This window comes from Mastigoproctus giganteus, chromosome 2 (assembly GCF_048544385.1).
Source record: "Mastigoproctus giganteus isolate SK-2022 chromosome 2, ASM4854438v1, whole genome shotgun sequence".
Lineage (NCBI taxonomy): Eukaryota > Metazoa > Arthropoda > Arachnida > Uropygi > Thelyphonidae > Mastigoproctus > Mastigoproctus giganteus.
Window position 1 is genome coordinate 22,251,828 of NC_143576.1, and position 15,105 is coordinate 22,266,932.

Here is a 15,105-nt window from a genome sequence, read left to right on the forward strand (position 1 = left end):
GTCATGTGTTAATTTGTAAGTATCCCATGCATTTTTCTTCTTTGCCATATGCCTCATTAGTTCATCTGACATCCATTTTGGCCTAAACCTTGAACAATATTTCTTAGTTGGTATGTAAAGCCCAACAAGATAAGTTCTTTGAATGCTTCCCATTTTGAATTTGCTGTTGGTAACATCATCAGTTGGTCCCACTGTATAGAATTTAAATACTGTCTCAGTCCATCGTAGTCGCCTTTACGGAAGCAATAACCCTTCCCTTTACCCCTAATGGTAGTCACCTCTTTGAGTAAATCCCACTTCAGCACACTGTGATCACTGCCACCTAGTGGTTCATTTATCTGCAGATTCTTAATGCATGAAGAATCACTGCTGATAATCAAATCAAGAGTATTACTCCCTCTAGTTGCCTCCCGAACATGCTGATGTAGAAAACAATCATCCAATAAATCCACAAAAGCCCTGCTAGTGTGTGAGTAACCAGCCCCCAAATTCCAGTCAATATCTGGGAAATTAAAATCTCCCATTATAAGACTCTCTGATTTACTGGCCCACTCTATTTCCCTGTACAGTTCCTTATTATACTCATCAGAGTCATTAGGCCTATAGCACACTCCTACTCTCAATTTTGATCTCCCAATGCTTATGTCACACCAAACTGACTCAACACTGCACTGTCCAGCGATGTCGACTGGCTTCACTTCCTTGGTTTTTATGTGTTTCTTAACTAATAGCATAACCCCTCCCCCCTTCCTATCCTGTCTATCCTTTCTGTAGACGTTGTACTCCCCAAATTGCAGTTCTGCATCCCTTATATCTGTGTGACACCACGTCTCTGATATCCCAACAATATCTGCCTTTGATGTTTTGAGCAATACCTCAAATTCATCAAATTTATTTACTAAACTCCTAGCATTGGTGTACACGCAAGTATACCTGCACCTGTTTCTATTCTTAGCTACCCTAACACAACCCATGTGTTTACTTGTACCACAATGGCTCCCAGCAGTCTCTGAAATACCATGCATCTTGTTTTTCAGGCTTCTGCTCATTCTAATAGAAGCAGTGCAAGAATCTTTTTCACCTCTGCCAGTGGCTACTGTCAATCTATTGGTCTTTGTCTCCCCCCAAGCTAGCAGTTTTCCGACCCACCTAACACTGCCTCGATAGCATCAGCAAATATTCTTGCACCCTTTCTATTTAAGTGTATCCCATCCCTGTAGAAGCAATCTCTCCTGTTAACAAGTACAGTCCAGGCTGAAAAAAATTCTACCCCTTGAGCCTTGCACAATCTTTCCAGGGCCGAATTGATCGACAAGGCTCTCATCATATACTCCCTCCTATTGTGTCTGGGCAGAATTGCAGACACTTTCAAATTCAACCCTAATTCTAGGCTTTTGTTCAACAGTGCCCTGTACTTGTTAAGTAATTCTGCCGGTCTCCTACTCTTAATATTATTAGTGCCAACGTGTACAACTATATCACCTTTTGTGCCCTTAAAAGATGATATTCGCTCTACAACGTCATCAACCTTTGCCCCTGGCAGACATACCCTGGTCCTGTTCCACCTATCTTTTTTACAAAGCATGTTCCCCGTTTCCCTGACAATAGAGTCACCTTCGGATATCTCCGAAGCTGTTTACTCCTGCCCTTGAAGATGCTTTCAGAAGATTGGACTGGTCGCAGAAAGGAGTCAACATGAATGGAGAGTACCTAAACTATTTACGATTTGAAGATGACATTGTGATCATAAGCCACGATCCGAAAGAATTAGAGGAAAATCTTAATCAGTTATGCAGAGTTCGTAAGGATTTAGGACTAAGATAGCGTAACGTATATATATATCTCGAACTGATAGTGTAAGGTATAAAGTAAAACTAGATAGCATAATACGAAGCACTCAATTAGGAATCAGTTAGCTTATTATAGTATTGTCAATTAATCAAAAATATTATTAATCTTAAATTTCATTGTTAATTAATTGTATTTAAACGGAAATCATGACCCAGACTAGAGCTGTGAAGCAAAGATCACAGACTAGCGAGAGTGCTGCGACGCAGGGGAGAAACGAAGGGGGCGATTCTCCAACGCATGTCTCAAAAAATGTGTGAAATGTTTGCTGAACTTTCTAAAACGGGACATGATCTAGCCAAGGAGAATGTCTTTGTGTGTGCTAGATGCCTAGAGTGTCAAGAAATTAGGTGCCAACTCAGCGTTCTGATGGGTGTCTATGAGAGCTTGAGGTGTAAGGTAACTGCCCTCGAAGATTGTTTATTTGTTTTGGTTTTTAGGAGCATTAGCAACTAAGGCCATATTGCTCCAGGATATGCGGTGGTCATTCCTTGACATTTCCGCATCCTCCGTATTTGGTGGTGATGGGCTCGAACCCCGGTCTAATCAAGAAGCGTCTGCTATGCACTGCTGCTCATTCCCACCTGGCTATGGAGGCACCGCCCTCGAAGAAATTAATACGAGTTCACCGGTACCAAATGGATGGCCATTGCACAAAACAGAAGGAACTGCAAAGTTGCTGGAGAGGCCTTCATCCTGCAGTGGATTGAAAATGGCTGATGATGATGATACATCTCATATTGAGATAAAGCTTTCACAATGCGTTGCAAGTTTTTCGTACTTTGAATTTAGTTACACTTCTCTAACATAAAGACTTATTCTAAGCGAGTATCCCCATCCAGTCAGCTGTTTCAGAACATGTGGTGTGTTGTTAAAAAATAAAAAATCTTTAGAGAATGATGCTTCAACTACATATAAGTTAATGTTCAAGCATCATGTCTACAGCAGCTGAACCCATCGAAGCTGTATTATTAGACACATTATTACATTAAATCTCATACTGTGAAATCGTACACAGCTGAATTTTTCTGATTAAGCTGACCTAGGTGTTGTGATTCAGTTTGATATAAAGTTTTCCCTGCAGTGCAAATAGTTAACTAGGAAGGCACATGATGTCCTTTTCATGATTTAAAGGACCTTTGCTAGTATAGAGAAGGACGTCCTTTTTCCTTCATGCAAGATGATAGCTAGACTGCATTTGGAATCCTATATTATATCTAGAGAATGCACCTGAAAAAAGACAGTTCTTGAAAGAGTTCAAAGAAGGGCAAGTAGATTAGTGATGAATGCAAATTGATGCATGTATGAAGAACAGCTTAGAACAAGTTAGTTATGTATGCAGTGCATTACATTTCAATCATGTTTTATTGTTTTCCCTTAATTTAAATGATTTTTTAATTTTCAGAGATTAATAGAAATGAAAAGTAAATATAGTTATCTGCTTATCAATTAATTACTAAGATAATAACGTTATCAAATACCCAATAAAACTATAGGTTTACCTTCTCTAAACATAGCCATTTAGTTTAATTACAACTGAATAATATTTATTACTCTCTCCTCCCATATAACTTTTTTAAAGTCTCTTTTCTCTCTGTATATAAATATCTCTTCATAAGTAACATGACATTCACAAGTCTTGTATAAAAATACATACAAAGTGTGCACAAACTGTCTAAGGCTAACAATACTGTATTAAAACTCCAATTAATCTATGAATTTATTTTTTCAATAAAAATTGTATGGAAAACAAAATAATAATTGCTGGATTTCTATTTTTCCAATTTTGATGAAATTTGGACTGGATCAACAAGTACTTTAATCACAACAAAATTTCCTGAAAATCCGTCCACCGGATATCCCTCCTTTACGCAAGGACAGGCAGATGGACATGACAAAGACAACAGACACTTAGCATATATATATAAAACTATAAAGATTATATGAAAATGGAAAAGAAAGAGTAGGAAAAAAGACAAAATTATTTATAGACAACGGCCATTGAGAGACAGAAAGCACCTAACAACCATAATAGTATAATATATAAATAAGTAATAGCTGCAGAGAAAAGAAAAGAAAAGTAGAATAGAAAACAAAGATTAAAAAAAAAAAAAAAAAAAAAGCTGCAGAGGAAAAAAAAAAACCATATGGAAATAAATAAATACTTACAAAAAAAATTCTATAGTTGTATATCTCACAATTCTGATGTTTCTTCAAGTGCTAACCACCAGAATTGCATGGCAAGACAACAATATAGTGTCCTTCGTTTCTAAAATTAAGTACATGCCATGGCAAAACAAATAGCACTGAGGAGAACAAAAAAAAATTTTTTTTTGTTCTTCTCGGTGCTATTTGCAGTGGAGATATTGTCTGGCGTTAGTTCGGTCCTGCTGCCAAGGGTCTGGTCGTTATCCAACAGTTCCTTTGCACATGTGATGGCGTTCCACTGGGATGGAGGTGAAAAGCGACACTACATCAAATGATGCAATGATTTGATCTTCTGAGATGGATAAGGTTCAGATCCGTTCTATAAATTCACTACTGTTGGAGATGTTATTGGTGGTCTTGACTACTAGGGGAATGTACCAGATCCCATCACCTTTTGGTGTCACTACATGGATGATGTGTTTGTGGTTATCCCCCAGAGATTCGGGCAACCGGCTCTTAGACCACCTCAGTTCTCTGTCGCCTTTCATAAAATTCAGCATCAAACTAGAATCGGACAATACCCTAGCATACTTAGACACCCTTGTCCAACGCGAGGGCATGCACTTGAAGACAATGTGTCTTCAAGTGCATGGACCTTGTTAACCCGTGCCTGCACCCACTAGTTCTGTAGATGAGAAGAGTACCGAGATTGCTAAAGTCAAGGTGGATCTTGCGAGGTGTGGCTATCCCACCAGTACCCTTGACAGGTGTGACCTACAAACACATGACCATGTAGCAACCAACGGGTACATCCAAGGTAACGACTGAACCACGAGCGCCTTTATCCCATACTACCCAAACCTATCACAACAGGTTTCTAGGGTCCTAAAATCACATGCGATAAAGTGTGTACAGCTTCAAAGCAGAAAGTTGTGATCCCTCATCTCTAGAGTGAAAACACTGGTTCCCACCTTACTACAAAGTGGTCTAGTCTACCGCATCTCTTGCCGTGACTGCATAAGCTGCTACATCGGGGAAACTAGGAGACGGCTCAGCAAACGTCTTTCGGAACACGAAAGAGCCATCTGCTTAGTGGACACTCGGTCATTGCCGAATACTTCTGGCCAACCCGCCACGACATTGATCCACACAGCGATGTTGTGATTGTAGATAGGTTCCGCAACCATCGGCGACGTGCGTGGTTGGAGTCGTTGAACATCACATGCTCTAATACCTCAGTTAACAGAAGCAGTGGATGTCATGTCCACCCTATTACTGAAGCAACCATTTTGATGAATGACAAACGTTGGCAACGTTCACACAGATCACAGCCACAGGCTTCAACATCAAACAATTAACTATTGCATCACACAGTTTCATATACATGACTGGCAGTACACGCCCTCACGTTCCACACTCTTAACTGTCAATTTGACTGATGAAGGTTACCATAATAAATGAAAGCTTTTGTATGTATTTAATATATGCATGTTTTACAATTAGTATTAAACTAGTCATTATTTATTCTGTCATCTGTTTCGCTCTGTGTCACACAATAATCCACAATAATAATTGAAAACTTAAATAAATTCAAGAAAGAACTGGACAAACTTTTGGAGCGAATGTATGAGTGAAATGAGAAGGGTTTTTTTTTTTTTTTTTTTCGCATATACTGTATAAGCTAGCTTTCTTACATCATATGCCTCTACTAATGCTAATGATTTTGCCTATCTAATACTAATAAGAACAAGCTAGCATAATCAAGTTATCCTGGGGGTTAGGTAGACAAAGGCAGATTAAAATAAATCTTTTGAAAACTACAATGAAAAACAGCAGGAAATCCCTTGCATATGTTAGCGCTATAGAAACAAAGGAATAAATCACATTGGATATGAATGGCATAATTGTTAATGACCCTGTATGCTGATAAAAATATTTTGCATCTATCTAATGCTAACTGGGAGCAAAATGTTTTATGATAACAGAAAGAAAGATGTAAGAGAAAGTGCTGTAGCTAAGAGTGAACAAAGTACCTGAGTTGATGGAATCTGTAATATTAGCATTAGTAGTGCAAATGATGCAAGAAAGCTTATACAGCATCAGCAAAAAAAAAAAAAAGGTGGGGGGAGGAACTTTGCATTTCACCTCATCTAACCATTGTCTCCAATAGTTTGTTTAGTTCTTCCTTGAATTTATTTACACTATCAACTTCTACAACAACAACAGATTGAAGTTTGTTTCAGCAGTCAACCACCTGGCGGCTAAAAGTTAACTTCTGCACATCTATCTGTAACCTATATTATTATAATATTATAATACTATAATATTTATCAAAAATAAATTGTGCTTGGTTTAAGTTATAAACAACTGAGAAAGGACCAGCTCCAAATTTTGCAATTAAGCATGTAGTTAGCCATCCCGCCTCATGATCTTCCCCACATCACACAAAACCCCATTATAAAATAATGTGAGTGAGAAAAAGTTGTAAAGAATATTCTGGAGGAAACTGCCATCAAAATCAAATAGAAGGTAGTGCACAGCTTTAATTCTATTCAGAGAGCAATCCCAAATTTCAACAGAATGCAGAATCAGGTCTTAAAAACTTTAAAGCAAAAGTAACACTGTTACTGTTGGGATGCACAGCAAAAAAAAAAAAAAACATGAGGGAAGAAAAAAGTGCAAACATTAATGCACAAACCAAGAACATTTTGTTTTTGTGCATGTGCTATATTATGTATTCATTCTTTCAACCAGCACTCAGCAACAAACATAACATCCAGTGCTTCTACAATATACAGTATACGGATGGGCCTGTGATATGCATGAAAAAAAAATAATAATAAAATAATAATAATAACTGCAAGATTTCTATTGGTCAAATTTTAATGAAGTTTGAGAAGGCTCAACAAATCATTCTAAAAGAGCAAAATATAAAATTTTATAAAAATCAATTCACTGGGAGTCAAGTTATTACATGTGGATAGAAGGACAAAGAAATAAAAATTGTCCGATTTATACTGGTCGAATTTTAATAAAATATGGGCTGGCTTGACATATATTTCTAAAAGAGACAAATATAAAATTTTATGAAAATCCATAGAGTAGGAGCAGATTTATTACATGCAGATTGAGACAGAAAGCTGACATGCTGAAGGAAATAAGCCAGTGCCGAATTAATCAATATGAAAAATAAGCACATGCTTAGGGCACCAAGGGAAAGGGGGCATCACAGTTTTTATCCCTAGCTATCATGCCAACTTTAACTCTTTCACTGCCACACAATACTTTAGCTGATTTTTTGTAATCGTTCTTACCTGCCATTTAACTTTTCTCCGCATTGTTAAAAAAAAGTTTTCTTCCAAAAAAAAAAAACCACGCTCTTGTCATGATACTGAAAGTTAAACAAAACTCACTCTCAATTAGCGTATTTAGCTTTTGCGAGTTTCATGTGTATTTTTTAACATTTATTCTTCTGTAAATCAGGGTAACGTGGGAATTTCTTTTTTTTTTTGGCGGATGCAGATAAGCCTCAGGCTTCCTTGCACCATATGGCTAATAATAATAATAATAATTTTCAGACCCAAGATGAAACATGCTCAATTAAGTGGTGAAAAAAAGAAAAAACATGTCTAAAAAGAATCAACAAAGCGCATTGGATTTAGTGCCAAGACTGGAAAGCCAACTAATTTCTTCACAAAAGTTACACAACCTGATATTCCAAATCAAAATAGATCTCCGCCATCAGAAACTACATGTATTTGACTACGACAAGATTCAAGATGAACAAAGCTCCACACCTATCAGTACCGCTCGGTCAACTTCAAGATCAGAACATCATGATGATGAAGTGTCACAGGCTGGCTCAACCGGCAAGAGTCTTACTACTGATCACACTTTGCCCGCAAATTCTCTTGATATGTCTAGTGTAAATGTTGAGGCAAGTTGCTCTACAAGACTGTCTGAAGTTGAAAAGATAGCTGAAATTGAAAATCTACTGGACCAAGGTGAAATGATTCAGTCTGCAAAAGATCCAGAGTTGTGGCAAGATTTTTCTGCTGATGATGTGGCTTATTGGATTGCTTGCAGACCCAGTGACTGTCAACACCACAATGAGCTGCACGACAAATCTCGCCAAACTTTCAAAAGTGGCAAACAAACAAGATACTGTTCACAAAAACATTTCTTTGGGGTAAAAGCCAATGGTGAGCAATATAAGAGAGTGGTTATTGTATTCACCAACAAAAGGGTCAGTTTATTGCTCTGTTTGTAAACCTTTTGCTCCTAAATGTTCCTCATGTTTTGCTGAAAGAGAAGGGTTCAATGACTGGCAAAATATTAGTGTAATTGCTCATCACGAAAGAAGCATTACTCACCAAGACTCTACGCTAACATACTTAACTCGCAGACAAGGTTTGGACTTGCGACAACAGTTGGAAAAACAAATTAAAGAAGAGAGAAGAGTGCAATTACTGGGAACGTGTCTTGGGGCATGTAATAGCTGTTATTTGTACATTAGCCGAATGTGGCCTAGCTTTTTGAGAAACAGATGAAAAGTTTGGTTTGCTGCAGAATGGGAATTTTTTAGGGCTGCTTGAACTCATAAATTGGTTTGAGGTTTCTCTGCCTCTAGGACAACAGGCCAGTAGATCAGCAGTACAAGTGAAAAGAATTGTCAACCAGAGAGCGCACACGCACACACACAACGTAGTAAACAATCCCTTAGTTCCAAGAAAAAGTTTTGCTTTCACTATTCCTATCAAGCTAGAACTAGTCAAATAACTGTTAAACATTGAATTGATCAAGGTGATGCTTTCAAGCATACACAATCTATGTTTTCAAAACTGTCTGATGCAAAAGTGAAAGATGGCATATTTATTGGTCCACAAGTTAAGCTTCGCAAGAATTGGAAGACAAAATGTCTGCCAGATTTCATCTTGTAGTGAATGATTTTACAACAAACTAGTTGAGAAGATGATTAAAAATTATGGAAAAATGGGATGTAAAATGTCAAGCAAGTTCCATTGCTTGTATTCTCATCTGTATTTTTTCAGATCAAATCTCTTCCATGGTAAGTGAAAACCACAGGGAGAGATTCTAGGCGTCTCCGTAGCCAGGTGGGAAGGAGCAGCAGTGCGTAGCACACGCTTCTTGATTAGACCGGGTTTCGAGCTCGTCACCACCAAATACGGAGGATGCGGAAAGGTCAAGGGAATGACCACCACATATTTCCGGAGCAATATGGCCTTAGTTGCTAATGCTCCTAAAAAAAAAAAAAAAAAAAACCAAACAGGGAGAGATTCTACCAAACAGTCAATGGAGAAGAGGTATCAAGGAAGTGAGATGAAGCTATGATGAGTGAATATATCTGCTTTTTGCTTTCTATTCACGACCGACAAACTGATTTAAATTAAACTTTATTTAGATAAATAAAATTACTATGAAACTAAGAGCTACCATGGCTTAATATATCCTATGTTTTATTAATACTTAAAAATGCAAAGGATTTTAACTCAGTACTTCTTCATAGGATGACTTCTACTCTCTACTCTCCAAGTAAGACAGATTTAAAATGCATAAAAACTTCTTTTATTTAGCAATTAAAAATTTGCTAAATTTTTGCTAAAATATATAATATAAAAATTTGCTAAAATGTTTATATTATATATTTGGCAAATTTAGCAAATTTTTATTCCACGATATAATTTTATCAGCATCTATTTTTATATTATATATTTGACATGTCTTCAGTCACTCAAGGTTTCGTGGAGGTCTGGGGTTGGGTTGGGGCTTTTGGCTGTGATCCCAGCACTTCAGATAATTCATGTACTAAGAGTGATGAACACATCAAATTATTTTAAAGAAGTTTTTATGCATTTTAAATCGGTCTTACTTGGAGAATAGAAGTCATCCTATGAAGGAGAACTGAGGTAAACTCTTTTGCATTTTTAAGATAAATAAAATATACATAAAAATATAATATTAAAACTGAAATAAGAGTGTTAAAACTGAAAATTGAAATAAGAGTGTCAAAATACATAGGTATAGAGCAATAAAAATATAAAATATGGAATATAATAGTAAAATATAAAAATTCTATTCCCTTTTGCTAAATTAAATTTTAAATCTTTATCTTCAAAACAGTCTGAATTACTCTAAAGATCACTTCACACATTTATAATTAGCATTAGAAATTTTAAAATACAAAGATCATTCAAGCAAAAATTGAAAACATTAAATAAAAGTTGTATTTCACAACCAATAAGGAAATTATGCATGTAAATCTTCACAATATAGTCCTTATAATGTCCAATACTCTTCCTCCAATGACAAATTCCTGGATTCTTAAAAACAAAAGGAAGTTTTGAAGTTGTGTCGAAGTCATTCATGCATCTCCACCTCGACCTCTTCATCTGATAGGAAGTGACATCCTCTTAGTGCAGCTTTCTAACTGCTAGATTTAAATGGTTCAGAAGCACATCACAGCATTTGTAACACAGAGTCGTCAGGAGAATATGGAAGATGAGTTAACACCTTTAGCATCATTTCCTGTATCTAATTCACTATAGAACACAGTGTAAGGACAGGTATTAATCATGCTGCAGGCACACCTGAGGACAAAAACAAAAACACCAGGACACTTCTTTCTAACTGCTGGCTTTAACCCAATGGTTGTGGCAGGTAATCTGGAAGGTGACCCTCAAAAATAACATTACTTCATTAAGGATGGCTCATATAGTGTCATTCTGAACTCGTTTGTGCACCCAGGATTCATCTTTGATCACTATGTGCTCTAAGAAGGCACCTTCGTGCTCACATCCAAAAAGGACACAACACACGTTAAATCTCTATTCCATTAGTACTGGTGTTAAATGTTGAAGAATCCATTGAGCATACATTTTTTGAAAGTACAATTCCTTGCTAACAATAGTATGTGCTAAACCAACACTTATCTTGAATGCCATGGCAATTTGCTTATAGTAATGAGACAGTTTCCTTGTATGAGATCTTCCACTGCTGCTATGACTTCTGGTATCACATCATGCTTGCTCTGGTTCAGGATAATCCTTGACATTTTCAATACTGTTCTTAAACTTATTTACCCACTCATAGACTTACTGTTGACTCTGCATGACCTTCACAATACTGGGCCAACATTTTGCAAAAAAATTTCAACATGCCTTATTCCTTCTGCATTCAAAAATCAGATTACAAACCTCACCTCTAACTTTGTGCATGACTGCAAAGGTGCCACCATCTTGAAAACTGACAGTTTACAACCAATATCAGCAAATTGTAATGTAATTGCTCGGCATTGCCAACAGACTTTGAATAATAATCTGGCACAAGATTATCATCAGTTTTTGCATAACGTGTATTTTTGTTGGTTTATGGTTTTCATTTGAATGATCTTTGTACAATGATGCAATAAATTTCTAAATGTAACTTAACACATACCTTTCCACCAGTCAACTTAGGTGCAGAACGAGAACATGCCAAACTACAATAGCGTTTTGTTTTTGAATAGAAGGCATGTTTTACTCCTACATTGCCACAATGTTCACACACAGCTAATAAAATAACAAGATAAATTAATGAGAAATGTTATCTGAAGCATTAAAAAAAAGTAACAACAAACGAAACTTAGGAATTCTAATTACATTAGCTAACAAAAAAAATTTTTTGTCATACCTCCGCAATGAAAATATGTGATTCTAGAGGAAATAAATGCACTGATTCAGAAATTCACCATAAAAGGTCTCTATCATGTCTACATCAAAAGATGTACCAATGTTTAATGTTAAAATAATAATTCAAGTTTGTAATACAAAAGTAAAATAATATTATATGTTCTCTATAACTCATTTAACTTCAGAAAAATATCATAAATCATTGCGAAATAGTTATATTTCAATAATATATAATCAGCATACCTGTAAATTGTCCTTTTTTCTCATTCCCCTGGGGGAGTTGCTATAAAGATCTCCACTTTTATTTTAATCCCAATATTTAGTTAACTGTCACAACAAGTGACAGTTAACTAAATATGACCTTTGTACGAACTGCACATATCTGTCTCTTTTATGCTGGTACTTCTACCATTCTAACTACCCAAATACACGTAAGGCTTCAATTATTTTCTTTTTCAGTGTAATAAGAAAGAAATATCAGCAAAGGCTATTTCATATTCTGTAACTTTGCAACATTTCACAATTAAAAAAAAAAAAAAAAAAAAAGTAATTTTTTGAATGTCACAATCACTTCTAAGAATCACCACCAACAGTGTATGTAAATGGTCTCTATAGAAAACCAGTAAACTTCATCAGTGATTGAGAATGACTGGACAACTATACAAAAATCAATCTGTGTAAATTATCAAAATTAATTAGAAGTACATTTTGTTTACAGCCAGAGCTTTCTTCATTTCAGTAAAATTTTCAAGCAGTCATATGAACATTCCTTCCTGGCAGCTAGTTATGTTCCACTTATTCTCTCATTTAATTTAATTCTGTTAATTTTCGTTAGCTAAATTGTCAAAATTAAATTTTTCAGCAAAGTTTCTTTATTAGAATTCCTTATCTCTGTATTTTTTTTCTGAGTTTAAATGAAATACACGGATAAGGAATATAATGAAAAATAAATATAAAACATCCCCTATTAAGACATGAATGCTTTATAAGGGTTTCACATAAAAACATATACTGAGTCCAACATCAATTAAATGGAAAAAAGAAAACATAATCATGACACTGTGGTATAAGCTAACCATACTTTTCAAACTACCCATTTTCAATGCTGTGAATATGGATGCAAATAATAACTGTGAATAAAAATGGAAGTTACCACATGTGAAAAGATGGGCCAGCTCTGATGAGGCAATGAAAAGAATATTTGTTTGTTGTATTCCATGTGTCAAAAATATTACTGTTAGGAGGGTATTTAGAATGTCTGAATTTTGTAAATTGATATTTCTAAATGATTTGCCATTAAATGTAATTCATATTCATTAAAATGTTCAACTGAAATTCTGCCATTATCCATTTCTGGTTATGAAAAACTGATCTACTTGTGGTGCTAATTCTATTTTTGGCTCACTGTTATTGAAACCTTAATCACAAACATAAGCTTGCATTTGATTCATCTGAATGACTGTATCTAGTGGAGTTGGAGTCAATCTGTTTGGCTGGGCAGCCTTCTAAGACTTCATTATTGAAATAACTTCATTATTGAAGTACTTCATTATTTGGTCCTTGAGGTTGTCACAGACATTCTCTCAGATATGCCAGACAAGCTGTACTTGCTACCTGGGAGTCTAAAACGCTGATGGAACTGATATTCAGGTGACACTCAAGTCAAGTGGACCCAATTTCGGTGAAGTCCGGACGGTCTGTGACAGCCAAATCCTCTGCTTGCACCTTCATGATGGTGGGACTGTTAGTAATCCTGGGTATAACCTCCATGCACAAGTACACGGTGGTTGACCACCCAGGTGTGAACCAACGTAAGCAGGGGTCGAGGTGTGGCACCCACACTACATGGAGGAACGCCGTCCCTCTAAGTTACCAGGCAGTACTAGGTGGCAGATGACTCTCATCAACCGGTGAAATACCACAACTTTGCTTATTGGAGGCTTGAAGTGGTGGAACCCATGTTTAGTCTCTAGAGCTAAGTTCCGGTCAACCCTTCCCTATCTCTTCCATCATGCAGTATGATTGATGACTTTTGAGGTTATGATGAACGTCGTGGCGAGATCCAATATTCCTTACATTTCGAGGGTACAGCTCTAAAACGTTGTTCGCAGGCCGGCCGCTAGTAAGTACACTGGACCGAACCTATTGGTAACTCTCTAGGAGGCTTCCGGATCACCTAGTGTATAATCTTGCTACCTCTACTCTGCCAGATAGTGACTGGAGGGAGTCCGAGTAGTGTGTATGCGGGGAGCATTGTCGAGGCCACATTATGTCAACGATCTGGGTATATTCTTACCACGTGTACGCCATATCCAAAAATTTCATCACTTCATACAGAATGTCCCACCCACTTTTTCTTACTATTGAATACACCATGAATTGTCAAACTAATAGAGAAAGCTTATCTGCGAAAAGATCTAAACCTCCCAAGAAAAGATCTAAACCACTTCCTAATTCATTTCACAAATATACGTGGTCTCAATTCTAATCTTAACGATGTTCATTTCCAATTGCAGTCTGGCAAACCCCATGTACTTTTTCTGACAGAATCTCAGTTATCGGTTAATTCAACTACTGCTCATCTCAGATGCCCAAATTATTCGCTGTATGATTCCTTTCGCCTCAAAGGTGGTACTTGTGCATATGTCCATTCTGATATTCCCTGTCAGAAACTCGGCAATTTGGAATCTCCTGTCTTTGATCTTCTCTGGTTTAAAATCTCTCTACCTCATTGTGTCAAATTCATCTGTTGTCTCTACCATTCTCCCAACTCCATTAATCACTTGGAGCTCTTTGACTTCCTCTGTTTGCAACTTGACTTTCTCCAGTCCAACTTTCCTAACAGTGAGGTAATTTTCCTTGGTGATTTTAATGTTCACAACTCCAGCTGGCTTCCATTATCTAGTCACACCGACCCAGCAGGTTGAGCTGCTGAGGCTTTTGCAATTACTAATAACCTAGCACAGATTGTTCATTTACCTACAAGAATACCGGACAATCCTAATCATACAGCCAATACGCTTGATCTTTTTCTCACAAACAACCCTTCTAAATACACGATCGAAGTGAGAGGTCCTTTAGGCACTTCAGATCACAACTTGGTGATTGTCTCTTCTCCAATGGAACCTTTATCTCATGGCTATTCCCAACCTCGTGTTGTTTGGCATTACAAGAATGCAATATGGGATGACCTGCGAGACTTCTTTTCTTTTTTTCCTTGGTCAGATTACTGTTTGAAAACTTCTGATGTCAACGTTTGCTCAGATCGTGTGAGTGAAATTATTCTTGCAGGTATGGAATCATTTATCCCACACTCCACTTTAAAATCTCATCCTTTATCTAAACCTTGGTTTTCCAATAAATGTGCTAAGGCTGTTCAAGAGAAGAATGTTGCATATCGTAATTGGCTTGTTTCTAATTC

The 15,105-nt window shown here is 36.7% G+C and overlaps 1 protein-coding gene across 5 annotated transcripts in view; it reads right to left on the reverse strand.

The window, feature by feature from the left end:
- LOC150089212 (MBT domain-containing protein 1-like) overlaps positions 1-15,105 on the reverse strand; it is a 406,745-nt gene that overhangs the window by 328,829 nt on the left and 62,811 nt on the right. For all 5 annotated transcript variants that reach the window (XM_090388417.1, XM_090388411.1, XM_090388400.1 and 2 more), the window contains exon 4: positions 11,452-11,564. In XM_090388417.1, coding sequence (XP_090244543.1) covers positions 11,452-11,564 — 113 coding nt within the window. The remainder of the gene's footprint in view (positions 1-11,451; positions 11,565-15,105) is intronic.